At 40.2% G+C, this 27,882-nt stretch overlaps 1 protein-coding gene across 3 annotated transcripts; it reads right to left on the reverse strand.

The window, feature by feature from the left end:
* HABP4 (hyaluronan binding protein 4) lies at window positions 1-27,124 on the reverse strand. Of its 3 annotated transcripts, none has more exons than XM_050913711.1 (8): window positions 26,747-27,124; window positions 16,578-16,725; window positions 15,512-15,673; window positions 15,248-15,319; window positions 13,393-13,476; window positions 6,303-6,471; window positions 4,355-4,537; window positions 1-3,274 (listed from the first exon to the last, which is right to left on the reverse strand). In XM_050913711.1, the coding sequence occupies exons 1-8, from the start codon at window positions 27,036-27,038 to the stop codon at window positions 3,218-3,220; spliced, it is 1,167 nt and encodes a 388-aa protein (XP_050769668.1). In that variant the 5' UTR covers window positions 27,039-27,124; the 3' UTR covers window positions 1-3,217. The 3 variants fall into 3 exon arrangements, with proteins under 3 accessions (XP_050769668.1, XP_050769667.1, XP_050769669.1); XM_050913710.1 differs by having other exon boundaries at window positions 15,512-15,706; XM_050913712.1 differs by lacking the exon at window positions 15,248-15,319 and having other exon boundaries at window positions 15,512-15,706.
* Window positions 27,125-27,882: the final 758 nt, after the last annotated feature.

Genomic DNA, 27,882 nt, shown 5'->3' on the forward strand with positions numbered 1-27,882 from the left:
ATATGTATGTGTGTGTATATATATTTTTATGTGGATGTGTGTATGTGCACATGTGCCTGTAACAGCTCTGAAGGGAAAAAAATGGCTTGAACATTAGGTAAGAATAATCTTAATGACATAGGTGTACTAAGGCTACAGATTTTGGGTTTGGGCCAAAAGGCTTTGCATACCCCCAGTCCTGTTTTCACATGAAAAAGTGTTACCAGAGCTGAAAGCTTATCTCCCATGGGCTCAATTGCCTAATATTCCTTTTTATCAACTCAAGTTTTGATAAAGCCCAACCAGGGCTTTTTACTTCTGAGTCTTTTTAGTTATTCTTCAGTATTCTGATGTTAAGCACAGATATTCCTCTCCTCTTTCCTTTAAAGGCACTTTCATAGTAATACACTCTTGCCAATCCTATACCACAGTACTACATATGATTCAAGTGGACCACATATAATCAACACTATGACAGCTGTGGAGAGAGGTGAATTCCTTTCTTTGCAAACTTACTGTGATTTACATTAATCTAAAACTCAAAGCTGAAATGCAGTAGTTTTTCCTAGGCCACTCACTACAGTAATCCTAACAGCAGAGTACCTTGAAGTAGTGCATTAAAGAGTAACATGACTAAGATCTGCAACACAATTTAATCTCTCCTAAGATGCATGCTATGTTTTACTAGTGTTTGTGTATATATTTACACCTGCTACCATTTGCTTTACATGAAGGAGTAAAGCTAAACCAGGAGTGACTGTTACCAGCAGACATGTGCTTAACAGATACAGCTATTCTGATACCTTAAATATGACAGATGACTGAGATTTAGTAAGTTCTCTTTTCACAGCTAGGCAAAGGAATTGGATCACTGTCACCACTTAGAATTAACAATTTCTTTTCTATACTTATATACTATCAACTAGAGAAACTTAAGCCATATTCAAGTCTGACAGACTGAAAATTGTCACACGTAGCTGCTCTAAGACACTTTTGATTTAATGAGCAGCAACCAGCTACACTAAACCTCATTCTCACAAAGTTTTGTCATTCTGTTTTGAAAAACAGATCACAGTTAGAGGACTAAACAGTAACTTTGCAGCAGCAGGAACCAGACTGAAAAATAAAGCAATCCTTTCAGCCTTCCCAGATAACAGTCAAAACTGAACCAACTGCATTAGACCAGATTCAGCCCAGTAGCATAACAAGATTTCATATTTTTAGTAGAAAAAGGAATGGTTGCTTTTAAGTATTTCACTGCTTTCCTTAGCAAAAAGAGGTGTTAGTAAAAGAAGAGGCTACACCTTCAAAACATGATGGAAAACAGAGGTGAGCCTTGCAAAGAAGCTCTATGCACCTATACATACTCACCCCTGCAAGCAAAAACAAATAAAAATTCAGACACATTCTTCCCTGTCCAATGGGATAAGGGGAAGAGGAAGGGAAGAACAAGCAAAAAAATCCCAAGACCCTCACAGACAAAATCACTACTGTTCCACAATTGTGAAATTGCCATTTTTGGCAGAAACACCCAAACACCTATTAAAAGAGCAGCAGCAGTTAAATCTTAAACTGCAGTGATTTCAAGTAGTAGCTTGCTCCTACAAGGTGAAAGAGTAATTTATGTTATTTCATCCAGTTCAATTACTCAAAAGGCAACAGCATGGGTTCCTCTAACACCAGCACTTCGTTCGCTTTTGCACATTCTTTCTACTACAGGTTGTCAAGAGTATCTCTATGCCACTAAAATGAGCTCCTTGTGGAACCTGAAATCTCATGTTATAGCAAACTGTCATATAAGTAATTTAACAACGTAAGAAAAGTTCTTTGGGCAGCACTACTTTGCAGACCGTCTGTTTGGAGCATATAGAAAAGGGTCAGTAGTCTTTCTAGGATTATTATATCCTACTTGCATAAAGCCTTACCACAGAGATAAGAGTTAAAGTTTCTGAATACTCTTAGAGCTTACTCCAAAGCAAAACAGTTCTTCTCTTCAAGTCTCATCCACTATTTGCTCTCAAAGGAGACTGCTTAGAAGTGATACAAAACAAAGTGAGGCAGAGAACGGGGGGGGGAAGGTTTATATTCATCTGCTTTCCCAGTAAATTGAAAGAATGAGTTCAAGTTGAGCAGGAATTTGAAGACTCCTTTGAGGCTGACAGCTACTTCCGGTGTGGTTGTCCTCTCATTTCTTTCCCTCATCACTTCTGGCACCATTTCCTTGTTTCTCTCGGATACCTGAGAGCAGCTCTGAGTGTCCCCTTTGACAGGGAACAAGTTCGGGTATCTGGCTCAAGGGAGGAAGTACGTTAAAGCTGCAAGGAAAGGACATCCCACCTCATCCCCAATGTCACACAAACTTCTTGGTAAGGCATGAAACATTTTAGTTTGTAGTCACTCCTGCTAAAATTAAAAGCTTAACAGTTTAGTTCTGTCTTTAGCTCAAAATTCTTACTTTACTTCACCTTCAACATCTTCAAAGTAGTTGCAGATTATATCTTGTTACTGAAGCAACGCTTATGGTTAGCTATCAGTTAAAAGCATCTGTGCTGCCTTAATTTTAAAGATCACTTCTGTTTAGAGAGATGTTCACTGTTTTGGGTGAGTAAGGTCTGCTGTTTAGGGTTGGTTTTGGGTTTGGTTGGGTTTTTTTTTTTCTTTTTTTTTTTTCCTTCTTTTTCCAGACTACATCCAAACAGCAAAAGCTTCAATCTGCTACTCTGACTTGTGAAAATAATACCTGTAACCCAAACCAATGAGCCCTTTCCTTTATTTGCCAAACTCCAAAGAACTGCAACTTGTGACTGTGTGAAATACACACTTCACTCAAAGAAACAGGGGAAGCAGCTTTCAAGTGTACAGTGAAATAGAGTCCCAACTGCAGACCATGTTGTACAGTTTACCTTTCACCACAGTGTCATGGAGAACTTGATATAATCTCTATATACACATTTTTAAACACTGTAGTCTTGAACTTCATTTGAAGCCTTGTAGTGAAGTACTGTAAGCCTTCACACAGTCTTCACCAATGGAGGCAGGCACTGGAACCTGTGACAGGATCCCAGTCCATCAGTATCTCCAGAACCCAAGTCCATTAGCAGCGGGCTGCAATCATTCCACACCAAACACTCAAACAGCTTTTCCAGTAGCAAGAGACTTTCTTTATCCACGCCAGCATAAACCTGGTCTCTTCACAGCTACACCAAAGCTACTGTGAGATACCACCATTCATGACAGTTCAAGCTAAAGCCGGAAAATCCTCAGGATCATCAGGATTTGGAGCAACAAGCTGCACCTATAAAGTAATAAAGGAAGCTTTATAAAAATGAGTGCATTTCAAAAGCATCTGACAGCTATGTATATGTATTTTACCCTGAAAAGGGTTCATTCTTCTATTCAAGTTAAATGCTTTGTATCCACCACTATCACAGAAATGCTAAGCATTTATCTCAGAAGTAGGACTACTATAATTTCTTCAGTGTGAACGTATTTATAATGCTGATCTACTGCCTGGGGAGGACCAGAAGATCGCAAGCTCTGTGGCACTGAAGTGAAGAAAAAAAGTAAAGCAATCTCACTGAAAATACTGTCTGTTTTTAGACACAGCATTATCTTTTTACATTCTAAGGGTACTACTCACATTGGATTGTAGTTTTAAACTCTATGCTCTGTTATTATAAAGAGTGTTTTTCATTCAGGTGAAACAAATGCATCAAATCACTTCCATATCATTGTGTAAGTTCCCAACCTTAAAGTATTTTACTCATACTAGGCAGAAGCAAACCGAGACCTTCAGTTAGTATGAAGAATAAAGATGTCATTTTCAGTGCGCAAATGGTTTGGGTTTTTTTTAAAGAGAAAAAGGTCAGTGGAAGTTTTTTTTAAATGATTACATTGAACACTTGTATCATTCTGTAGGATGCTGTAGGATTCTGTCTTCATCTGTAGGATCCCCGATTTACTGATCTCACTCTCAGCAATCAAAGTACTATTACTGTACTATACTGAAACTTTTTGTAAGGGATACAAGCCTTCAGTCGCTTTAATGACTTCCCAATTTATATCAAAACTCACTGCAAAAACAAATCTTCATTGCATCCTTTCCTCTAGTTACCATTACAGCAACTAGTAATAAGACCTTTTGAAATTTATGTGTTGAGTTGTGAGCCTGAACGGGTATTTAATTTTAAGTAACATGATATGGGTCAGGAACCCAAAATAACCAGGCCAACATACTATGAAACAGGAATTAGAAACAAGTCTGTCACTACAGAAATCAATAATTCCACACAAAAGGGGGCGGGGGACACACCACCCCACCCCCCCAAAAAAAAATCCCCAAGCAAACAACAACAAAAAACATAAAAACCATTACCACTACTTCTGGTCGAGATCCTGCCTCCTCAACTCGTCTGCCACGACCGCGACCACCTCGTGCTCCTCTTGATCCACGGCCAGGGCGAGGAAGACTCCCAAAATTAATATCCAGCTGAGATGTTATGTCATTCACTGGTCTTCGAAAGACATGAGAATCATCTTCAAAGGCTTCTTTTTGCAACTAAAAAGAAGATCTGGTTAAAGCCTATAGGTTCCATGGACAACCTTCTCCCCTCCCTGATACACATACACACACACACACACACACTTGTATTACAGACTAAGCAGCAGATAAATCAAGATGATATCCAGAATAGAAGACAGGCCTTAACTTGCATACAGTTTTAACAGAGGCGAGGCACTTGCAGCTTCCCAGATGCCTGGGATAGTTCTTTGCTGGCTCAGAGAGTCCTGGCAACAATATCTTCTGTACCAGCTCCGTAACACTGAAGAGGTTTTTCAGAAATATCATCTACAAAGTTTTCTAAGGGACTGGAGAATCAGCCTTAAGCTACCTACTCTTACAATTATCTTCAAGTAATGGTCAAAAGGCCATAGTAAAGCACAGTATTTGGCTACTAACCGATCTATTAGTCTATTTGCCTGCAGCTATGAGATTACCGTTGTTTTAACTCTGTGTATTCCTAGTAGCTAGTGGATGTAAGACTATTTCCCATCATAATTTTAATGTGCACTGTAGTAATGATAACATATATGTAAACTCATCCCATACAGTGATGAATCAGTTATTTTATTCAATGTCTAATAGGGACAGGGATTTGACCTGTCCATGTTACACAGCTCCCGTACCTCCTATTCTGTGTTCATGTTGACAAGGTCCCTCGATACTGCCAGCCAAGGAACATTACGGGCAAAAAGAACAGAAACTTGCATGCGCTCTTCACACACTTGCATACTCTCTTCAGAGCTTGTGAAAGATATTCTCCCCACCCCTACTACCATCTCCCTCAGAGAAGGAAGAGGGGATAATGGCAACTGTGAACACCAGAAGCCATGCTAAAAAGGACGCAGGCCACTTCAGTATTAGTGTCTGTCCCTGGAAGCACTCAATGACCTAAAGTGATTAAGGCTTAAAAAGCTGCAAGTTTTGATGTTAATATTATAACTAGACAAAGGATAATATGTGTATTCATACATGCATGCAGACTTTAGGGATCAAAATTCCATCATGCTAGACTACGAGTATATGCACATACTTCTGTGACCCCCAAAATCTGAAATCTAAGTAAGCAAGAATCTGTGAAAGAAGCCTCCCCTCTCTACCCAATCATATCAATAAACTAGAAGTTCTCCCTGAAATGTCAATCCCAGTAATATCATGGAATAAAAGTTAGGGAAAAGGGGGGGAAAAAAGCACTTTTTTTACAGAACAAGCTCTCCAGAATTACTAAGAAGCAGGACCCTAAAACTGGAAAAAAAAATATCTATATTCCAAGTGCACAATGGAAGCTGGGATCCAGCACAGATGAGAAATAGGACACTTAGCATCCAGACTAACAGATGCCAAAACCTGAGTTTAATATATACATGCAAGTGTATACCGGCAAGTAAGCTAAACAGGATTCAAAGTTAAGAAAAGAAGCGCTTAGTAAACCAAGTTTCTCTAGCAGCATTACCAGAGATCTACATAGGTGGTAGCAGCAAGGACACATGTTTTATATTGCTAAGACTGAGCCATAAAGGTAGAACAACTTGATATATTATGTATTTGCATACAAAACAGGGGTGATGATCTGAGAGAAGAAAATGAATAGACGGTAAGTTTAAAGCAAGTTTTGGGGCACATATGTCATTACAGTAACAAAGCTTAGATACTGATTTCTAGTCTGTTCAGATTACACTAAAACTAGTAGAAAAAGAAAAGAGACAGTTTCCTAACCCTGGGCATAAAGCAGAGTTTACAGAATTCCTGAGGCAATGCTTACATCATTGCTATATTTTGACTTGTGAATCACCACTGCTTTGGAAGGAACAGTGGATTCTGGCTTCCGGATGTTGAATTCAGGCTTTGGTCGATTCTGTTGCTGAAGATTTTTCCACTCATCTAACGTCATTTCTTGAACTACTTCTTCCATTGGCTCTCCTTCAGCAACTCTAAAGGTTTATAGTTGTAAAGTAAAAACCATTAGCTTGCAACATGCCAGGATGAACAAGAACACTAATCTCTAAAGTAAGGATACGAAACAAAACATTTGGATGTTTCTCACCAAATTACTATCCTCAATTTCACTTACTCCCCACAGTAACTTGATGTGTGAGTTTTACATCAATGTAAGTTAGAAAATATACTTATGGCCTGTTTGAAATTAGTCGTATGAACAAATGCTGTCTCCACCCTCCTGCAGTAAGTTCTGGTATTTATCCAGTCTCATTGTAAGTTCAAGCACTTCGGATTCTAGACAAAACCAGTCTGTCTTTTGATCTGGCATATTCTCAACCCTACTGTTTAACAGTGGATCTACTCCTAGCAAATATAGCCATAGTAAAAAAAGCATACCGAGCAGTTTTAAAACACCCCAATTGCATGGTTTTATTGACTCATACTGCAGGATGACAATGAGATGGATTCACGTTTCAGTGCAGCTTTCAGTCACCAAAAGGACACGATGATCATACCATGGGATCTTCTAGGTAATTATTAACATTTCCTTTGTTAATTTCACAAGACGCTTCTTTGACTTCTTTTGTCAGATGTAGTAGTACACAAAGAGACAGTATTTATCACCGGGCAAAACCAGATTAATCCTAGTCCAGTTTTAATTTGTCACAAAATGCAATAATGATGATATGTTCAAGGAAAACATATGGAGTACGTCGGAGTCTGCCTTGCAAATTTTTGAACTGTAAAGACAGAAGTCCAAGGCTTTACGTCTGTATTCATAAGACAAGATACGTAAGGCAAAACTAAAGATTCCTCTCCACTCATCACTGCTTGACTACTCTTCTGCCATTTTTCTGATGCTGACCAAGACTGACTTGCCCAGGACCAGCAGCTATTAGAGTACACTACAGGTATATCTTTTAATGATATTTGCAGAAAGCTATTCCCTACTAAGCAGCATCACATGCAGAGAGCACAACTCGCTTCATCACCATAACTGTTTGCTCCAGAAACAAATCAAATACCATGAACTACAGGAAAACCTGCACTGATGACTCCCAGACACTTGAGAAACCATTTCTCCCTTCTCCCATGCAAAACTCTTACACATTGCAATAGCAGTCGAAGTTGGTTAAGTATTTCCTGAACATTGATTTTTCCAGAAAACCCTTTCATTAGGTCCCTTCTGGTGGGAGAACTATAGATTTGTTTTTCCTTACTCAATCACAGTTCCAAGTCTTCTTCTACCAAATGCTGATGATTTTTCCAATCTAAATACACAGTCGATTAGATGCAAATTGGAAATTTATTTTATTGTGGAAAGATGCAGAGTCAAATGACAGCCAGTGAACTGTGCATTTTGTTTTTGAAGTTGTACAAGCACCCCATCAGAACACACACATTTGTTGGGAGCATTCTGTACATTTAGAACTCGTTTATACAGGAACGGGCCTGCTCCTTCTTCCTACTTGATCTTGCAGAAAACCACTCTATTTCTTGCCAGTCAATATTATACAACGTTTTCCTGAAGCACCCAGTATATGACAGGTAGAAGCAGAACTGAACAGTAAGACAGCCCTTAATTTTAGTTCTAGGATGAACACAGTTTTAAGTGCACTTCACAGAAAAAGTAAATTAAAAAATATGCAAGTCCTGTACTATATGCCTACCCTCTGACATGCCTTCATGCCCTATTATTTTGAAAATTCCAGCAATTTATTTTGAAAATTCCAGAAGCTAAAAGTTAAAAGACTGGTAAGCAGCTCGTAGTTCCATAATGGTTAAGAAGATCTGAAACTTTATTAGAAGGACTGTTAAGAAAAAGATTAACCTGTTTACTGAGTTAAATAAAAAGGATACTGGTATAAGATGCTGCTGCTTCTGGAAAAACACCAACAAATACTGTTCCATGTGTAAGAGCATTAAGAACCAATTGCATCCCAAACATTTCAATTTGTTGTCCTCAAGAGTAAGAAGCCAGCTAATTTTTGATCAATTATCTGAAGCTTCAGTTTTGGGAATAGGTGTTGGAAAAGCAAGACTAGTTGCAAGCACCCAGAGGAAGAAAAAAAGAAGTAGTAAACTAACAAAAAGGGTCTCCATTAAATTGGTTTAATTTCTTCCTAAGCCACTACCTCAGGACAGAATCAGTAAATTGCATGTCTGAACTTTAGGAAGTCTTTTGTCCTCCTCTCCCATTAAGTTTTCACCACATTAGGGAGACACCATTTCAGTCCTTGGCGAGAGCTGTAGAAAGATACAGAACTGGTTGCAACAAGTACTTGAGAAGTAGCTATCAATCTTTAAATTTGCAAAAGAAAAACAAGCATTTGAGTGCAGCTTTAAGGCCAGCTCTGTGCAGTTATCTGCAGTGTAATACATAATACATTTACTGCATTTTCTACGGCATAAAGCTTGCAAAAGAAAAGGGCAGTAGCGCAAGTTTTCAAGAATACTGAAGGACTGACCAGTGGTATGAAATGCTAAAGTGACCAAGTAATTTGAAACCAAACAACCAAAACAACCACCACCAGGAAGTCCCAAGGACAAGCAGAAATACGTACTCTTCAGGCAAAAGTATCAGCCGCCCAACCACAGAAAGAACCACTGGCAAGGCAGAAGCTCTGAAGGAGGGACCCCAACCCCTGCAAACTGTGTGATAGTATTGCAGGTAACCCAGTCAAGCCGAACGTTAAATCAACAGCATTTGTCCCTTCTGCAACAGCACACTATTATAAGGAGACACCAACAGTTTTGTTTAGAACAGATGTCACTGCTGGTAGGATGGAACAAGGTCTCAACTGAGTAATGTCTCTACGTGGGAGCAGGCAGAAAGTTCAGAATAGAATTGCAAGACAGATATCACATCTAAAATGCGTGATCTACATGAGAAGCCTTTAAAGAGATGCTGAGGAGGAAACATACATAACGCTAATAAAGACAGAAACTTTTGCATATCTATGATGTTAAGGCAAACCACTGAGGAGAAAAAAACCAAACCCAGTAGTTTCTATTTTCAAAGTATTGGAAAGACCATCAAGGGACACTGAAATCTCTATCAGTAGAGGACATTAAAATCAACTAGAGAGGTTTGAGAAGTGGCACAGGTATGTATGGTTGGTCATGCCTTGGGTCAGCAACACCCCTTTCAGAACTAAATTTCTATGATCATAAGACAACACAAGAACATTTCACTACACAGCAACTTGACCTCTCAAAAAAGTAATCCCAGTATTACTTTGAAAAGTACACATCTATCAAAAACAACCGCTTGCCTGTTCTAAAGGAAATACTGGTGGATTTACACTGCAAATGTTTGTTTTTTCCACTGCAAAGTACAGTTTGGTTTTTACTCCAAAGGATGGTTTCAACTGCTAGGTTATTAGCAGTACAACTTTGTTATAGGAAGCCAAGACTCCCAAGGGGAAACACCTCCCTTAGTGAAGCACAGCAACAGGAACTTGCATATCACATTTTGGACAGAGACTCAATTGTAGCAGGTTATTCTGGGCACCAAGCCTGCATGGAAGTGCACTCTGTGCATTACTTCCTACCTTCTAACCTTACGCATTTTTAGCGACTGCTTGGTGTGCATTTTCATTAATCAAGTTAATAAGCTCCTTGGCACACCAACAATCATGCCTACAAAATACTGCTAGACACCTAAGTGCCACCTCTGGACATGAACAAACTGAATTCACAATGCAAGTACATACCAAAACACCAAATGGGATCCTTCAGTAATGGTTCCTACTGCTTCAGTGTTTTCAATGGATGACCATAACCCTCTAGCTATGCCTTGTTTACTGTGCATACTTTTTTTGCAGGAACTGCTCTACATGAACACATTAATATGCAGAAGAAATGCGAATGGAAGAGAATGCCATTCAGCTCAGTTATTCGGCCAATTATTTTCATATCATTAAAAATAATGATAGCAGGTCTTTTTCAGATCAGTTTTTGTATTATTCACCTGCACAAAGCAAATTTTTATTCAGCTTTTATCAAGAAATCAGTGACATGAATCTTTCCTATTAAACATCATTTACAGGAGCATTACCACCAGTCACAGCAAAATTCAAAGTTAAACAAGGTAAGACCAAGTGACAACTGTACAAGTTAACTATAGAAGAAAAACACTGAACCAAATACTTACGAAGATCTGGCCCGGCCTATGGACAGCTTTATGTCACTATTAAAAAAACCAAACAACAAAAAAAACCCCACTAAACAAGAGAGGTAAATAGCTCAGCAAACTTGAAGACAAATTTCGAAAGTGTCCTATTAAATGACCAGAAGGATATATAGCTCCACCAAAAAGAAGAAAGTCTTGTGTGAAGAAATGGAAGAAAACCCCACAGAATAAATACTAACTCTGCAAACACCTTTGATAGGAATTGATTAGGCTATATGTCTTACTGAATAAAAGAAAAATCTATTCATTTGAATTACCAGTCAACAAAAGTGTGTTACATTGTTCAGACTGTGAAGACAAGTTCAACAGAAAGCAGCTGTAAGGAAAGCTTATACTGGTGTACTACTTGTATATTTTATATTTACTACTTCCAGCAAAACACCCCCAACTATTAGCACGCAGTTCGGGGTGCTATAAACAGAGCTAGATAATGTTGATACATTCAAGGAAATTTGAAGATATGGAAAGAAATAACTTGAATTATATTATAGAAATATTAACAAAACTCTTGTCCTGCAATACTTTGCAAATGGAAGCTCAAGAGCAGCAATGTGGACACAGTCCTGAAGGCAAGACCCCATAAGTTACAGAAGCCCATAGAAGTCTTTCCAGAGTTGCATTGAAATTAAACAGTACCACACCAGAAAGCTATACAGTATCTCCACGCAGACAGAATAGTCCCAGTTTCCAGGAATACTTTTTTTTCTTTTAAACGGAAACAGTTACAACAGGAAAGAGAATGAGAGAAGAAACAAACCCAAGTTTTCCACCTCTTCCTCAATACAAGCACAAAACTGCAATAAAGCAGTAGAAAAGAAATGGATTCCTTGGAGTCGCTGCATTTAAGAGTCAAAATGAGAACAATCCTAGCAGTAGCTTATGTGAACACACGCCCCTACACCCTCAATATTGAGGCTGTAGCAAAAGCAGAAGGTAGCCTAGCTAGAATCTTTTGCGGTGTGTAACCCACGAGAAGACAGCAGCTCTGGAGAGCAGGGGTAACCTAAGCATACAAGACCTTAAAATACATCCTGAAGCCTGAAAACCATACCCCACCAGCTTTTGCTTTTAAATATTAAGAGAACAACAAAAATAATTCCACCTTGTTAAGCTGTATGCCATACAACCATCCCTAATTACCTAGGCGCTATTCGCACAATGTCTCCTCTTTTATTTTAAAATACATAGAGTCACCAAGCTGACACTACCCCCAAAGGTAAGTGCAATGAGGTATATGTAATTCGTATTGTGTATACAGATTTGTAAATCTTCAGGACAGGATTTACCACACTGAAAAGAGTACACAATGCAGAATTTTGTACTTGTAAGTTATCTGCATTTTTTAATCTTACGGATTTCAGTGGACTATTCCTAAACGAAGCTTTTTTTAAACACATGAAGAGGAATAAAATCTCCAGAAAGGCTCACAATCTGACCAAATACCTAGTGATCTCTGAGAAAGGGAAAAGAATTGAAGACAACTAGCAGATTCTGGCAGGTGCCTTTTCCACTACATATACTTCTCATGCCTTACGCTCTACAAGGAACTGATGTCAGGACACGTCTACAAAGAGCTTGAATTGGACTGGAAACAAACACAAGTCTGAAACAAGTGAAGGTACCAGTAGCTGGTGAAAAAAGCTGAATAATTGTTCTCATACTTAGCTAATACAGTGCATTTTTGACAGTTTATCTACACTACCCATCTGATTTAAGTTAGTCTTGAAACAATCTTCTGGAAATCCAATCATAGTCATTCAATTTCAGAGACAGATTTCCCCATCTATACACACCTCTAGCTATATATTTATTAAAAGCTAGTTTAAAATTAAAAGAATCAAAGCCATATCAACTCAACTTCTTACAAGGTTATACAACCTGAACATATAAAACAGGTTTTGTAGTCTAGTCAGCTTTATAATTAAGAAATGAACCAAGGCCACTAATAACTGGAGCTGCATCATTAGGTAAAAAAGGCCTCACAGCAACAGAAGAGAAGGCTGACATACTGCACTGACCCTCTTTCACTCATTAGCAGATATTCATGATATGCTATTTGACTGTTCTTTAAAGTCTCTTACTTAGACAAGATTGTCCAGTTACTTTTTCTTAAGCCAGTGTTTATTTGCTGTGAAGTAAATTCTCACTGGACACAGATCAGAATGAAAGCCAGAAGATGAGGTGCAGATTTCTCTCTGTTTCCCTACTTCTAAGGCTCAGTGCAAGACCATTTCCAGCAAGTTTTTCAAGTTCTACAGAGGCTCTTCATGAACAGATGACAACTGCATGGTATTAGTGATTGATGAATACAGACTTAGAGAATTTTATCTTAGTGTATTTTGTGTTTGTACGATTGCATAGGCACCTTGAATACCTTTTTCTCAGAGAACTTCAAAAAGCAGGGTAGTTTTTACAAATTAGCCAAGTTAAAAAGGTAACAGACAATATGTAGCTCCTCCTTAAATTATCACCAAATCTTAGGAATGTAAGCATCACTGGGCAATTAAATGCAATCTGCAGCTGTATAAACCAAGCTTTAGTCAGAATTAGGGATGCATTTTCTTATCTCAAATATAGACAGAACTTTTCTATTTTTAAATATGTGCACTAGCAAAACTTCACAGTTCACATTTCAAGCGTGCCTCCCCATGCAAGTGTATCAGTAACAGTCAATTGTTTTCTTTGCATTTAGAAAGAAAATATTTTAGTCAGACTATACTTGTTCAGAGGCTGTCCTTCAGATGCCCCTGGCTGCTCAGCTCTTTCTTCAGTGTCTTCCACAGGAGCTGTCTGTTCCATCCCACTAAAACAGTAAACAAAAAAACACAAAGTCTTCATGGGTCACATTGGGAAAAAACCTTGCAGATCAATACATCACTTTTTTCCAGAATTCCTTGGAAGGGGAAACAATAGAAGAGAAAAACCTCTAGGATCATAAGCACAAAGTAGATCTACTAAGTGACTAGTTGAGCAACTAACGAAATGAAAAGTATTAGGAAAATCTGACTTCTATGTACTTTTAATCAAAAACAGTGAAAAGCATGCATGAAGACAAAATAATTCAATTGTGAATATTAATACCAGTACGTGATTACAGTATATCACTGATGTCTGGATTTGCCTTTTTGTTTCAACTATTAAAATTGTAAAATTCATACTCCAAGTTCGTATTTTCTGTAACATGGCCATTAGTTCACTGTCAAATGAGAGCAGCAGCATACTTTCATTCCACTGGTAAGCATACATATTTAAAATTAACACCTTCTAGCTTCGATGCATCATTGAGCAGAATTAAGGCACAGACATGCTTTTAGAATTGCTTAGACAACTCCAATTTAATGTCACTTTCACCACGTGCACCACATCACAAGAAAGCATTTATATCTCATGTTTATATCATAAGTCCTGATGCTACTGAACTAAAAAAAATAAATATAAGCCATCTCAAATTTCTTGTACTTTATGAAGTTCACATAACCTTCCCTGGCATTCTACAGAAGCTAGTTTTGTGCTTTTGGTCAGCTAGTGTTGTGCTATCAGCTCAGAACTATGTTAGCCTAGCTGATTCTTTGTTTTGAAAAGCCAGAGTACCTAACCAATCTTTTACTTTTAGTACGAAATATTATAGAAGAAACAGAAGTTAGTACAATCTTTCAGAAGAACTTGGAATATCAAGCCCCAAAATTATTACCCGTCAAGGCTGTATTTTTCAACCTTTTAGCCAGACTGCCTGAATCCATGATCTAAGTTTTAAAAATAAAACTTTATTTTTAAAAAAATTTTGTGAATGAATGTGTACGTGGCCGAAGATGTTTGCTCTAAGTTCAAAGTGCTGCCTTTTCTCTGTCCTTTATCAGCCTTCAATTAAAGAGTTCTAGTTGTATATGAGAACAAAAGCTGCCGGAAAGAGTAGCATATCGCTAGGTGCAAAGAATGGACAAAAGCCGACATTACCAGTCAGCTTTTTGCAAATCTGAACAGAAACGAGTAAGACCAATACAGAATTGAATTGAAAATTTCCGATTTTTTTTTTGATGTAACTGACCATTAATAAGTCATCACATTCTGTTACTGATCCTCCTGTGCGCTTTAAAATGTATTTCAGTGGTAGAGTCAGCTAAATATTACCTCCAGAGCCACACTGAATTGTATTACAGCTTTGCAATTTTGAAATAATCCATAAAACTTGAGAAAAAGAGACTGGACTTTAAGCCCACTAACAGAGTTTCAATCTTTTAATCGGCATTTTGTAGCAATGCCATTAAATACCAGAGTCCCACTTACCTGACTACTGAGAAAAGTCGTAACTTATTTCAGTTAAAAGACAACTTGGCCCCAGTCAAAAGATTTTGGCAGTCTTAATTGAAACATCACCATGCCTTTGCTACAATTTAACCTCACCAACATGAAGGAGACAGTTCAGAAAACTGTAAAAGCTACCTTCATCACAACAATTAATAGAAAGCAAGGCTTATAAAGCTCAAAATTGGCATGAAACAGACAAACAGAAAATGATGACCTAAGGTGGATCACAGAAAATGATGATCTATGGTGGGCACAAGTATATGTTGTACCTTGTATCATCTTTAACTGTTCCCCAGTCGCGAGCTCCACCTTCCCCCTTTTTGTCATCTGCTTTCATTCCCCTAGAGAAAGAAACAGGGTTCTGCAAGTTTAAGAGCTTTTTTTCATTATGACCTCAAACTAAAACTATTATTGACTTTTTGCCAGCCAACTTGGATATAGAAGAAGGGAACAGAATACTTAAGAGACACTACTGCAGTGCTGACTATTGTTTACTTGTACACCAAGTAAGAAGCAGCACACAGAACACTTACATTTTATCATTCCCACTTTGTCTTTCAAATTCCCGTTTTCCTCTTTGGTCAAAGCCATCGAAACTTCTATTTATTCCACCACCTCTTCCTCTACCTCGCATTCCACCTCTTACTCCGCCACGACCTCTTATTCGCCTTTCACGGTCTAGTCTTTCAATTGGTCTAAAAAGAAGATTTCTAGTCAGATTTTTGTTCCTACAGAACAGTTAAAAAGGAGAAAAAAATTCATATGGTTGTATTTGTGCAGCTGTGAGACATCAGTATATGAGAGCTACTGTACAATTTTTAGAGTGCATCTTCACACAGCACACAGTACAGTTGTATTAGTTTTGTCATTAAAAATGGACGTAAACTGAACTCGGGGAATTATTACAAATAACAGGAATAGAAAGTTCAGCTGTTTATTGATAACACTGAAAAGATCAGAGAAATTAAATAAAACATTATAGAACTGTCAAATCTTCAGCAACTTTATCAGGCAATAGCTCCACTGTCTAAACCTAGATTTATATGCAACTGCTAAAAATTTCAGGGAACTTGTTAAATACTGACTATTGTGATGTAAAGTAAGAACAGCCACGCTCTTAAGTGTTAAAGGTTTAGGTGGAATTTTCTAGTACTTATAAAGAAAGCAAAATTAATACACATTCAATGTCCAAGCAGTAGATAGCATGACAAAAGTTTATTTTCAGTTTGAACAGTAAAATTCGTTCAACTGGGAACCTGCACCACATGTTCTGCAAAGCTTGGTACGTGAGCTCAGAAATGAACATTTATGTTGCAGACTGGGAGTTATATTTTCACATCTTTACACTTTTCAGTTTCGCCTTATATTTCTAATATTTAACAAAACCGCTCCAAATCAATCTGCGAGGAAGCTGAAATTACAGATCTGATGGGCATGAACTAAGTCATCTTGCAACAAATCTACACACTAATAACGCAACCATGCCTTCAAGTCACATCTGGCTACTAGATCTGTTTTACGAAGGTTAAGTCTTTCCCTTCCCACACCCCTGTGCAGGTTCTCTGTGAGGCACCTTACTTCTGCCTGTATGATACATACTTTTCCACTGTGAATTCCACTTGTATTCCTGTTGCATAGGAACGGCATTCCCTGAAAGATGGTCTCCATTCAGTTTTGTCTTGTTTCACCTCTGCTCCTTTGTTATTCAATCCTTGCTGTTCTCCCCACTTAGGTGCTCGCTTCTGGCCTACACAAACATACACATACAGATTACTAACAGTTTAACAATAACTGAAGTGCAGTTACCAAATAACTGACTGAAATGAGTTGATTATGCCTTACAGTCTTCTGCTTTACCCTCTCCAATTCTAAGTCCACCAGAATATTAAATGCACTTACAGTTAATGTTGCCAGACACTGTCCGCTTTAAAGACATCTACTTACTTTCCCTTCTGTATCGATGAACCTGCCTCAGCCAAAAATACTACAGGTGTTGACACAGCTCAGACATTTCCAGAAAAGACAGGCTAAAGAAAAATGTCATTTTGCTCACATTAAGTCACAGAAATGGAGAACAAAAACTGTTTCTCTCATGTTCTCTCAGTGTACTACAGAACAAGGCAGAGAAGCTTCAATGGAAGACATGAATTGCAAAATGGCTGCAGGAGCAATGAAGGTGCAGGAAAGAGGAGGACCATTAGAGACAGGTGTTAGTTGATGATCATGAGACAACACACCTCCTGCCAGATGAGCTGAATTTAGAAGTCTGAGCCTGCACCTCTACTTTAAGCTCACGGCTGTGGTATCTAACAATGAAAAGAGGGTCACCTCCTTCTGTTACTGTTCTATGGGGGAGAGAACCATTCATCAACACTACAAGTCACTGCGTTTAAGTGGCAGAAACCCAAGCAGTAAGTACAAAGGCTCCAACATCACTAATTGATTCTAGAATGTCAACATATTCCAGGATAAAATGTATTTAAGCTTTTTGGGGTTTTGTTCGGCCATTGTCAGGGTTAAGGAGGAGCAAGTTGGGCAGGGTGAACGCAGAGAAATTGTGTATTATAAAAGAGAATAAATTGAGGTTATTCACTCAACCCATATACATCTAGCATAAGATTAGAGTTCATTATGTGCTTCCTTCCCCATTCTCCCAAATTCTGTGCTCTATTTAGTACAAAGTTCTCCAGAAGCAAGCAAGCCTTTTGTCTGCTAGGCTCCTATACTCACACTATTGGCTGAAAAAGGTGTTGGTTTAAGTCAAGCAAGCAAGAAACTACAGAAACACTGCTCTCAGACCAACAAAACCGAGCTATTCTTTTCACAAGAAGTACCTGTGCAATGCTGAGCAAGTTACTGAACTCAGGTTAGTGGACAAGTAACAGTCCTGGCCTCTGTTGCTAGCACATAAAGAGAAAAAAGCCTATTCTATGTCACAATACTAAGATACAAATTAATTCATAGCTCCATAGAAATGTCCGTATAAGAAGATCTCTGATCAAAGCTTGGGTGGCAAGCATGAAGTCTGTAACATCATCTTTAAAAAGGAAACTTCAAAGAACTATCCACTCGGTGAATAAGGTAGAAGAGTGGTAAATAAAGCTTTTTGTTATGCAGTAAGGACAGTCGTATCTGTACAAAGAAGATAGTTTTGTATGTGCTGCAGGAGCAACCCTAGCCTTAGTTTTCTTTAAACTACAAACCACTTGACATAATATATTCCAGTAATTCTCTCTTTTCAAGGTTTAGAGTTGCTCGATCCTTAGAGCAGCAAGCATATTTGCATCCCAAAAATTACAATGTAATCTCTGGATAAAGGACAACTTTTGAAATCAGTTTCTGAGTAAGCTTTTCAAATGAGGATGCTTTAATAAAAAGCACAATTATAAAGAATACAGAACTGTACATGCTATTGGGAAACATGTCTCCTCTATGCACATCTCAACTACACCACCAACTATACAAGTGTTAATTCCAAATTGGAATCTTGCTGTGGAAAAAGTGACTACTCATTTCTGACCTCATTTTTACTTATTTTGTTTGGATCTGAATGTGCAACTGCAATACAAGAGTGCATTTTTATTTATTTTTGAGCCTCTCACTGGCCATCAGAAACAACAGTTATTCTGAACAGATTAACTTGACAAGAATGCAGTAGTCAGAGACCACCTTCCCTATGTACTTAGTATTAACCTCAATTTCACCTTCAGATTCAAAGAGATCCTTAGAACTAGTAAAGCAATGCCAAAAAAATGAAATGCAAAAGTCATTTTAAAAAGATGGTCTCTGGTTTTGTTATCTAGTACCACTTAAAAGTACTTCAAAACAAGTCTTGCCAGAAATGCCAGTGTATTACATGTCACTAGCACTGATCGTGCTAGACAAAGGAGTCAGCTCTACTCTGATTTCAGTGCAAGGCTATTTCACTTTGATTCTAACAGGTGGCTATAATTACTGCAAATGGATTTTAAATACTAGAAAGATTGCAGCACTTATTACCTGTATAAAAACATTTTTAACTGGTTTGACAGACATGCAGCAGTGGATTAAAATGCTATGCAGCAACTACACCTCTCTAATAAGCCGAGTCACCCTCACGGCAGAAACTTGTGAATCAGTTCAAATACCAGCACAACTTTCAGCTCTGCATATAAGGGCAAACTAAACAGGAGCTTGGCAACAGTGACAGCGTAAGCTATCCAATTTTAATCCCTGCCACATGTCTGACCCAATGCAGACTCATTTTTATTTACGGAGCTGAAGGGCCACCTACCCTTTGGGGGAAAAAAAAAAAACAAAACACAACACCCCCCCCCCCCCCCCCAACAAAACAAAACATGAGCAATCTTGTGTAGCGCTGCCATCATAGCTTTCACTTAAACAGAACTGGGCTACACTTTGAATGCTCATTAACTACCTCTCCAAGTACACCCCATTTTTGTCTGCCTGTTTGCATATATACACTGCTATGCAGGTTTTCTTCAAAAGCACAAAAAAAGCTCTGGAGTTTTGTGGATCATCTACCTGAGGTCTTACAAACATCATGCTGAAAACTGAAGATGGCTCTTTCCCAGTTACAGAGTTTAGCCTCTCTAAGGTCGTTTTCCTGTGCCTTACAGTTACATCTGCAACCTGTATTCAGCTGAAGACATTGCCCACTGCTCCCCACCTCACCACCACTTCCCCAGGATGTTACCGCAGCAGCCCTGTCTGTCGGCTGAGTTGCCTGTCACTTTCTAAACTGAGGAATAAGAAAAGAAATCTGATGCTTAAACTGTTTCAACAGACCCAGCTTTTTTTTCAGAAGAAGCAGCCGAGCTATTATTAGAGAGAAAGACATCTGTAAATACTAAAATTACCAGGTACTAGAACTAGACATTGCTAAAGAAAAAAAGCCCAGTTTTACGAGCTGTTGTTAAAACTCTAAATCATACAAAGCTAACATACTTAAGTAGTTTTCACCTTCCCCACAATAATACTTTACTATCAGTATTGGTTTTGTTTATACTACAGCATTTAGATAGGAAGACTTTCTAGAAAAGTGTTTTTAATAAGCGTGTATCACAGAACTCACAACTGGGAAAGCAGAAGTTGTTTTTTTAAGACCTGCATTGCCTGGTTTCCCAGACGCTGGATATCTATGAATTAACAGACAGATTTAAAACGACACAGCAAAATCTAGCTGCCTTTGCAGTGTGGTTGTCTAGCTCTCACCAAGTTTCTCTAACCATATCATCTGTCCTCAAACAAGTGGGACTTTTGCTTGGGAGTAGATAGTTTGCTAGGTTTTGTGGGCTCTTCACTGGCCCCCACTGAGACAGCGTGCTCTCACCTTTTTTTTAATTTTTAGTTTTAAGGGGAAAAAAGGTTTTTGTGCAGCAAACCTTGACTTCAGACAAACACCACAAGGAGCCCAGCTTGCAACTGCTATCAGTGACTACAAGCTAGAGCAGAAATCTTGCTGTCTCCCCCATTCCCTTATGTAAGGGGCATGGCAGGTGAGGGTGGCAGCTAGCATGCAATTCATGGGCTGAGGGAGGTTACTGCTGCAAAGAGCACTGAAACCTTGTATTCTGACCTAAAATCCAGCTGACAATGCTGCATAATAGTGTTTTATGAACTCTCACAAGCCTGAGACCAGCTCATCCCACCAAAATAGGCGACACTCAAACCCAGTAAGACAATTCCATCAATACTCCATTTCCACAAACGCAGACTGGGATGAAGAAGAGCCAACGAAGAGTTATTTCTATTTTGCCCGAGTAGCATGCATGGGAACAGAGCAAAGGCAAACAGAGTGTAGTTTTGATTCAGTTAGGATGAACATTGGAGCAACCATAGTAGCCAGATGAAAGACCTGTGTATCTTATAGCATGTATTTGAAGAAAGAAAAAAGCAACAACAAAATACTTTCCACCTGGTAATCTACCCTTAGAGGTTTTCTGAATCAAAGACTATAAGCATTGATTTATGGAGGACAGAACCACAGATAGGCTGCCATGTCTTTACCCAGACTGCTGTCTGAATAGATACATGCTTTGATGTATCAATGTCACCCTACAGCAAGAAGGGCCACCAGTCAATTCTAGTCTCTGCAGAAAAAGCATTCTTTCTCCTTATTTCACAAAATCTGTCTGAAATTATATTCCTTTATTTCTGTAAAATAAGAACAATAAATATTCTTTGCCTTCTCCAAGTCTCACCTGCAGTTCTATACACACTCCTTTTATATCCTCAGACACCTCCTCTCAAAACAAAAACCTTAATTTAAAATTTATCCCAACACATAAATCATTCCGTAAGTTTCATCATGCATGTCACTCTAGTGTGCTTTTTCTAGTTCTAACATCTTTGAGGTGACCAAAAGCGCAGACACACTTCAAGATGTGCGAAGGTGAGATTCCTTCAAAGGCATAACAATTCCTTTCCTGTTTTCCTTGCTACTGCTACCTCAGTAATTCCCAACACTGCTTCTCTCCTAGATGGCAAAAGGAAATAGATCTGCTGTTCTACTCTTAAAAGTCCTAATGACTCCAAGCTCTCTTTCCTAAACTACAATAGTTTGAATCAGAAAAATCTTGCATGTTGCAGTATAGCTTGCAACACTGCCCCCCACCTCGATCCATATTCTCCCATATGTATTACTTTACACTTACTGATAGTGGATATCCACTGTCATTTTATAGCTCATTTACAATATGTAATTTGTGTCATTGCCCTGCAACTCTTCTTCTACTGGGCTAAATAACCTTGTACCAGCAAACGTCAGTTATTTATCCCTCTCACAGCTCTTTTAGCACAGACTTCCCACCCACCTACACACACAAAATGAAAAATTTAAACTGTGCTTAAAATTTTTCATTTCAGACAAGTTTCAACTGCCTTGCAGATGTTAAACAAAGCTAACAGCAGCACAATCACTGGTCCTAAATTCAAATCTCTCTTTCCACTTATTCCAAGAGACCCTTCTTTCCTCTGCTTTCAGCTTAACAGCTCATTTTTAAATGAAAAAAATCTGAGCCTCAGGAAACAATTTAATGGGAGTCCAGAGGAGATGAAGTAAGTACAAAAACCAAAGAGGAATACTGGAATGAGTGCAAGTGGAGAAACTGTGCTGTAATTCAAGGATCTCTGTCACTAATTATGGCTGCATGCAAAGACACTACTTCATTACCATCTCAGTAACACAATAATACCTATACATGGACAACTGATCTTCCTTTACAATAAAGCTGCATAACTGGAAATAGTAAAAGACAGTTCACACTCTCAGGAACTTATTTTGCTATATTTCAGAATATAGCAAATTTAAGACCGCACAAACAATCTTATTTCTTCCCCTTTGCATGTCTGTGTCCATGTGATTTTAATTCCAAACTGCAAGCAATTAATTTTGTGAACTAAAGCATGGCTAATTACACAATTTGCAGAATAATACCACAGTATCCCAAAATACAAAAAAAGGCTTCAGCTATTGCATGCAACACACCAAAGAAAGACACATGGAGTTAGATTCTATTTCGTGGTATTTTGTTTTCATGCGTGCCAGTACTCAATTACAGAATTGCTTACTGCAGCTTTCCTCTGGACCATCCTTATGACTATGCAGCTGAAAGAATGATATTGAAATAAATTATTTAAAAATAAGAAAATTGCAGTCAGTATAAGATAAAATTCCCCAGAAACATTCCATGCCATATTAACTTAAAACCGTAGCTAAAAGCTCAAACACATAGAATTCAGGAACTACATCTAAATGTTACACGAGTCATCAAATGTACATGAAAGAAGAAAACCTTTTAGAGGTATTAGCAACAAAGGTTTAGAGATTTCAACAGAACAGAGCTTATTACTGCATGATCAACAAATTTAATTTGCCTGTACCAGTAAAGAATGCAAGCTCTGCAACTGGGCCTTTTGAATAAAGAGCTGGCAAATGCAGTTTGGCCACTGTGCTAAGAATGAACTGAGTTAACATTAAGTGGTGCAAATATAAGAGCTGTAATACCTACAAACAGCCTTCACCCAAATCCTCAGCATAGTCTAAAAATCACCAAAACACAGTCAGTAAAAGAGGAAAAAAATACATCACTAAAGTCAAAAGCGTAGGTTTTGCTAGGCTATGAAATAGGAGTCCATTTTCTCCTTAAAGAAAGATTAAAAAATAGTCTCCTTACAGTTGTGTCAATTCTTAATAAACAGTTTGGATTCTAAAGGTCAAAGTACTGGATTATCTGGCAAAGTTCTCCTAGGAGGTTTGTTTCAAATTGAAAACATCTCCAGAAATTAAATAAAAACTCCTCTCGAAAAGGCAGTGAAGAACTAAATAAAAAACTGTCGACTTCCACTCTAACATCAAAATGTAACACCAAAAGAAGTCTCTCAGACTACTGTAGAACTTTTTATATATTGCAAGATCAAAGACTAGGCTTGCTTCAAGTCTTTCTAAAGGTAAAGACTATCTTGTTCAGATTTAATATGCCCAAGAAATAATAGAGTAATAAAACAAAAATCGTGAAACTTTTAACAAGACTTTTTGTAACCCAAACAAGAAAACACACCATTAATTAGATAAAACAGTCTGGAGGGGGTCCAAAGGAGGGCCATAAAGATGATCAAAGGGCTGGAGAGTCTGCCTTATGAGGAAAGACTGAAAGAGCTAAGTCTCTTCTCCCTGGAGAAGAGAAGGCTCCGTGGGGGCCACATCACAGTATTGCAGTACTTGAAGGGCAGCTACAGCGAGGACAGAGGCTTTCTCTTCACGAGGAGCCACATGGAGAAGACAAGGGGCAACAGGTAGAAGTTGCACAAGGAGAGGTTTCATCTCAGTATCAGAAAGAAATTGATAACAATCATTCACTGGAACAACCTCCCCAGCGACATGGTGGTGTCCCCATCACTGGAGGTTTTCAAGATGCGATTGGACAGGGTGCTAGGTGATCTCTTCTAGGTTGCCTTTCCCAGGAAAGGTTGGACCAGACAATCCTCCAAGGTCCCTTCCAACCTGGGCTGTTCTGTAATGATTCCGCGAACACTAGTACAATACAGACTGAATTTTATCGTTTCACCCGTAATATCAGAATCTGATTCAACTGTTCAGATGGGTCTAGATGCTTCTTTATGGTGTTTAACTCCCGCTCAGTGAAATGAAATTAGAGGGAGCTATGCCTGAAATCTGGGGGGAAAAAAATTCACTAAGAAAGACTGGAAACAAAATCTTCTAAGTTTTGCGTTCTTTTAACAAAAATTTAATCATTAGTTTCACAATTTAGTAATTTTAATCAATATTATTTATTTCCCCAAACAGGAGTGCACTCTTCTAGCAATGCGTCCATCATTAGAAGCTTTACACCAAATTGAGCTGGTACAAAGACCTTCCTGAGTGGTTACTCATTCTCAACCATCAAGCTGATAGTCCCCTGAATCTTTTACTGTATCCAGAAGTTTTCTGGTCAAATCCTGTATAACAAATCTAACTTTGTATGGCCCAAATAACAAGCTGCCCCCTCTCTTCCAAAAAAGCCTAGATTTTTCCCTCAACCCACCACTTGCTTTATACTTGTCAGCCACACCATCACTGTATTTGCCCTAAGTCAGAGGGCGATCTCTGTCCTTCAGAGCAGGCTTGCTAAGACAGCACATCCAAAGGAGGAGCACGAAGACAGGACCAGGTCTCAACTCTCTGCACTGCTTTAGCATCCTGAGCACTATACATTTACAGTCCTTACTTCACAACAAGCCCAAGACACAAACATACAGCACACACAAAAACCAGGATAGGCACTTTCTTTAAAGAAGAAAGTGTGGCATTCTTCAGAGCAAATAACTCTTAAGGTAGATGTTAATTCACTTTCACAAAGGCTACTATAAGCCAGCAGCCTTTTGTCCATTTTAAATTAGCAGGAAATTAAAACAAGGTGCACGTGCCTGCTGTCTCTATATGAGAAACTGGGTTTCTTAATATCAAGGTGCCAGAAAACAGTCAAAGACACTCCACAGGGTCACTGTGTATTACCACAGAATTATACTCAGAACCTGCATGCTTAAGATACCTATAGACAACTAGGAGGTAAAGGATGCTCTTCACATACTTCCACACTCCTGGTAGGTTACTGATAACCACCACTTCTTGTTCAAGAACTTTTTCATCAAAACTTGAGACTCTGCTGTTCACTGAAAGGCTCCTCTGCCTTCTGTTGATAACCACAGCAAAGTATCCTTTAAATAAAATAAGCCTATTACTGGTGTGAGTATTGCTCTTACAGGCAGAGATCTCCAACAAAGTCACATAACAACCACAGAGGAACCTCAAAAGACGAGTTTCAGACAACTGTCCAAAGGCACAGTGACAACTTGTTAAGATCATCCTCTACAAAGATGCTCATTAACTAGTACATATTTGGCATGGAAAGATTCTCTGCTCCACAAGTCAAATAATCACTGCTGGAGCAGTGTAAGACTAAGTCTAAGCAACAGAATTGGTAGCACTGGCAACGACATGATGGAACAATAACCCCAATTCAAAGGCCACACCTTTTTCTAGGGCATTAAAACACACAGTTCAGTTACTGTGAATTTAACAGGAGCTTTTACTACAGGAAGAAATTAGTATCTTAAGAATAGTTGATGTGTTAAGCTTCATTGCCCGCTGCAGGAGAATGGGAATTTACAACAACTCAAGAGGGTAAAACCAGAGTCTTCTGGGCAGAGATTCTCAATGTTTGGAAACCATCAGCCAGCTCTCAGATACTTTAGGTACTGAACCCAACAACTTGAAATTCGGTACCAGGTAAGTAATAACAATCAGACTCACAAAAACGCCTCCAAATGCAAGGAGCTGTAGCCCAGCAAAGCCTTCAGCTGCAAAGAGGACTGTGCCAGACATTCTGATACAAAAGCCAACTGGCTCCCTGTTCCCCCAAAGCAACATTCAGCATCAAAACCTAGCCACTGACAAACAACCCAGACCATTCCTGAACACTATGCTAAAGAGTTCACCCAGGAAGTAAGTTTTCAGTCAAACGTTTGGGCATCAATGCAAGCTTAAGGCAAACTAAGCACAGATCCCCGGACACGTTATAACCCTGAAGAAGCTGAACTGCCAGAAAACTCAGAGGTACCAAGAAAACAAGCCTGGAAGCATCAAACACCGAAGGAGAACGGCCAGGGTGACGAGCGATGAAACGCATCCACAGGGACGCTAAAGTAGCATGAAAACTACAGATGCTGCAGTGGAAGAGTTAATGCTCTTCCATTTGTCTCTTAGGACTATTTCTGAAGTATTCATTTACACGTCCAAAGGCCCGTTTCACTTCTAAAGCCTCCCGCTTAGGCTGGGAGAGCACCGCAAGACACAGCAAGACCGTGCCGGGAGTGCGCCCAAGCACGGCCACCCGGAGTAACGCTCGGGTTGTCACTTGCTTCTCCAAGGGGACTTTCAGGTTTGCATTCACAACGACAAAAATACAATAAACTGGGTTTTCTCAGCCCTGCTTTGACCCTGCTACCGACAAGCGGCTGCACGCCACAGCACGGCTGCCAAGAGGCCGGGCAAGCGCGGAGCCAGCGGCGAGTCACGCCGCGCTGCAGGGCCCGGGCTGCCCGCACCGGCACCACGCCGCCGGGAGCATCCGCAGGGACCTCACTCCTCAGGAAAACCGGCTGCCGGGCCGCTCGCCCCGCGGGCCTGCCCGCCCCGAGCCGCCCCCGGCGCCCGCTGAGGCGTCGCCTCCGCGCCTCGCCCCGCTGAGTAGGCGCCGCCGGCGTACCGGGCTGCGGCGGCCCCCCGGGCGCGGGGGGACTCCCGGGCTGCTTGCGCTCCTTCTGCGACTCCCTCTTGCCGCCGCCGCCGGCGGCCCTGCCGCCCAGGCCGGCTCTCCTGGCCGCCGCAGCCGCCTCGTCGCGCTTCTTGCGCTGCTGCTGGCGGCGCTCGGCCTCCCGCAGGATGTCGAAGGGGTCCGACTCGTCGTCCAGGAGCTGGTAGAAGCGGTTGGCGACGGCGCAGCCGAAGCTTTCCTGCATGACGGCAGCCACCTGGCTGCCCACCGTTCCCTTCATCATCGCCGTGGACGACTCCCCCCTTCCTCCCGGCGCTGCGGCGGCCACCGGGGCTGCCGCTGCGCAGGGCTGAACCAACGCGCACGGCGGCGGAAGAGCGACAGGCGAACGGCCGCCGCGCCGGCCCCGGCTCAGCGCTACCCGGACCGCCGCACCATTGCCATTGCCGTTACCCCGCCCTTCGCCGAGCCACGACAGCCAATCGAGCTTCGGAGCTCCTAGCGGCCCCGCAGCCACCACCTATCAACGCCGCCGGGCCCACGCACCGCCAACAAGCGCGACCAATGCTAAATAATGGCAAGAGCGAGCAACCAATCCCGGCTTTACGCTCCGCCCCGCCCACGGCGTGCGGCTACGGCCAATTAGCGTGCAGCGCCAGCACGGTCAATAATGGACCACTGACCAATGCGGTGTGCTGCTCAGGGCGGTCGACCTGGTTAATTATTCAGGAGCTACGCATTATTCATGAGCCACTTCCGCCCGTCCCGGGCTGCCTGCCGCCCGCTGGCGGGCACGGCGCGGGTCGCGGCAGGCCCAGCGGGGCTACCAGCGGGGCTACAGCCCGGGCACTGCACTCGCCCATCGGTTCTTTGGCCACAACGATCGTAGGAGGCTGGCAGACGCATTTGTATGCATGTCTGGGTAGACTGTTCAGCAAGAGCTTATAATCTGATATCATCACGTAACTGTATCACCACGAGTTTTTTGATATAATCCATGTCCACTAATGAGTGACTTTAACGAAAGATGGAGCATGCTGGACTGGGAGCTCCAAGGCCAACTCCGCTTTAGGTGGCCAGCACACTTGCATAAACTAGCCTGGTATTCCCACAAAGTTTCTGAATTG

The sequence above is a fragment of the Gymnogyps californianus genome, chromosome Z (genome assembly GCF_018139145.2).
Source record: "Gymnogyps californianus isolate 813 chromosome Z, ASM1813914v2, whole genome shotgun sequence".
NCBI lineage: Eukaryota > Metazoa > Chordata > Aves > Accipitriformes > Cathartidae > Gymnogyps > Gymnogyps californianus.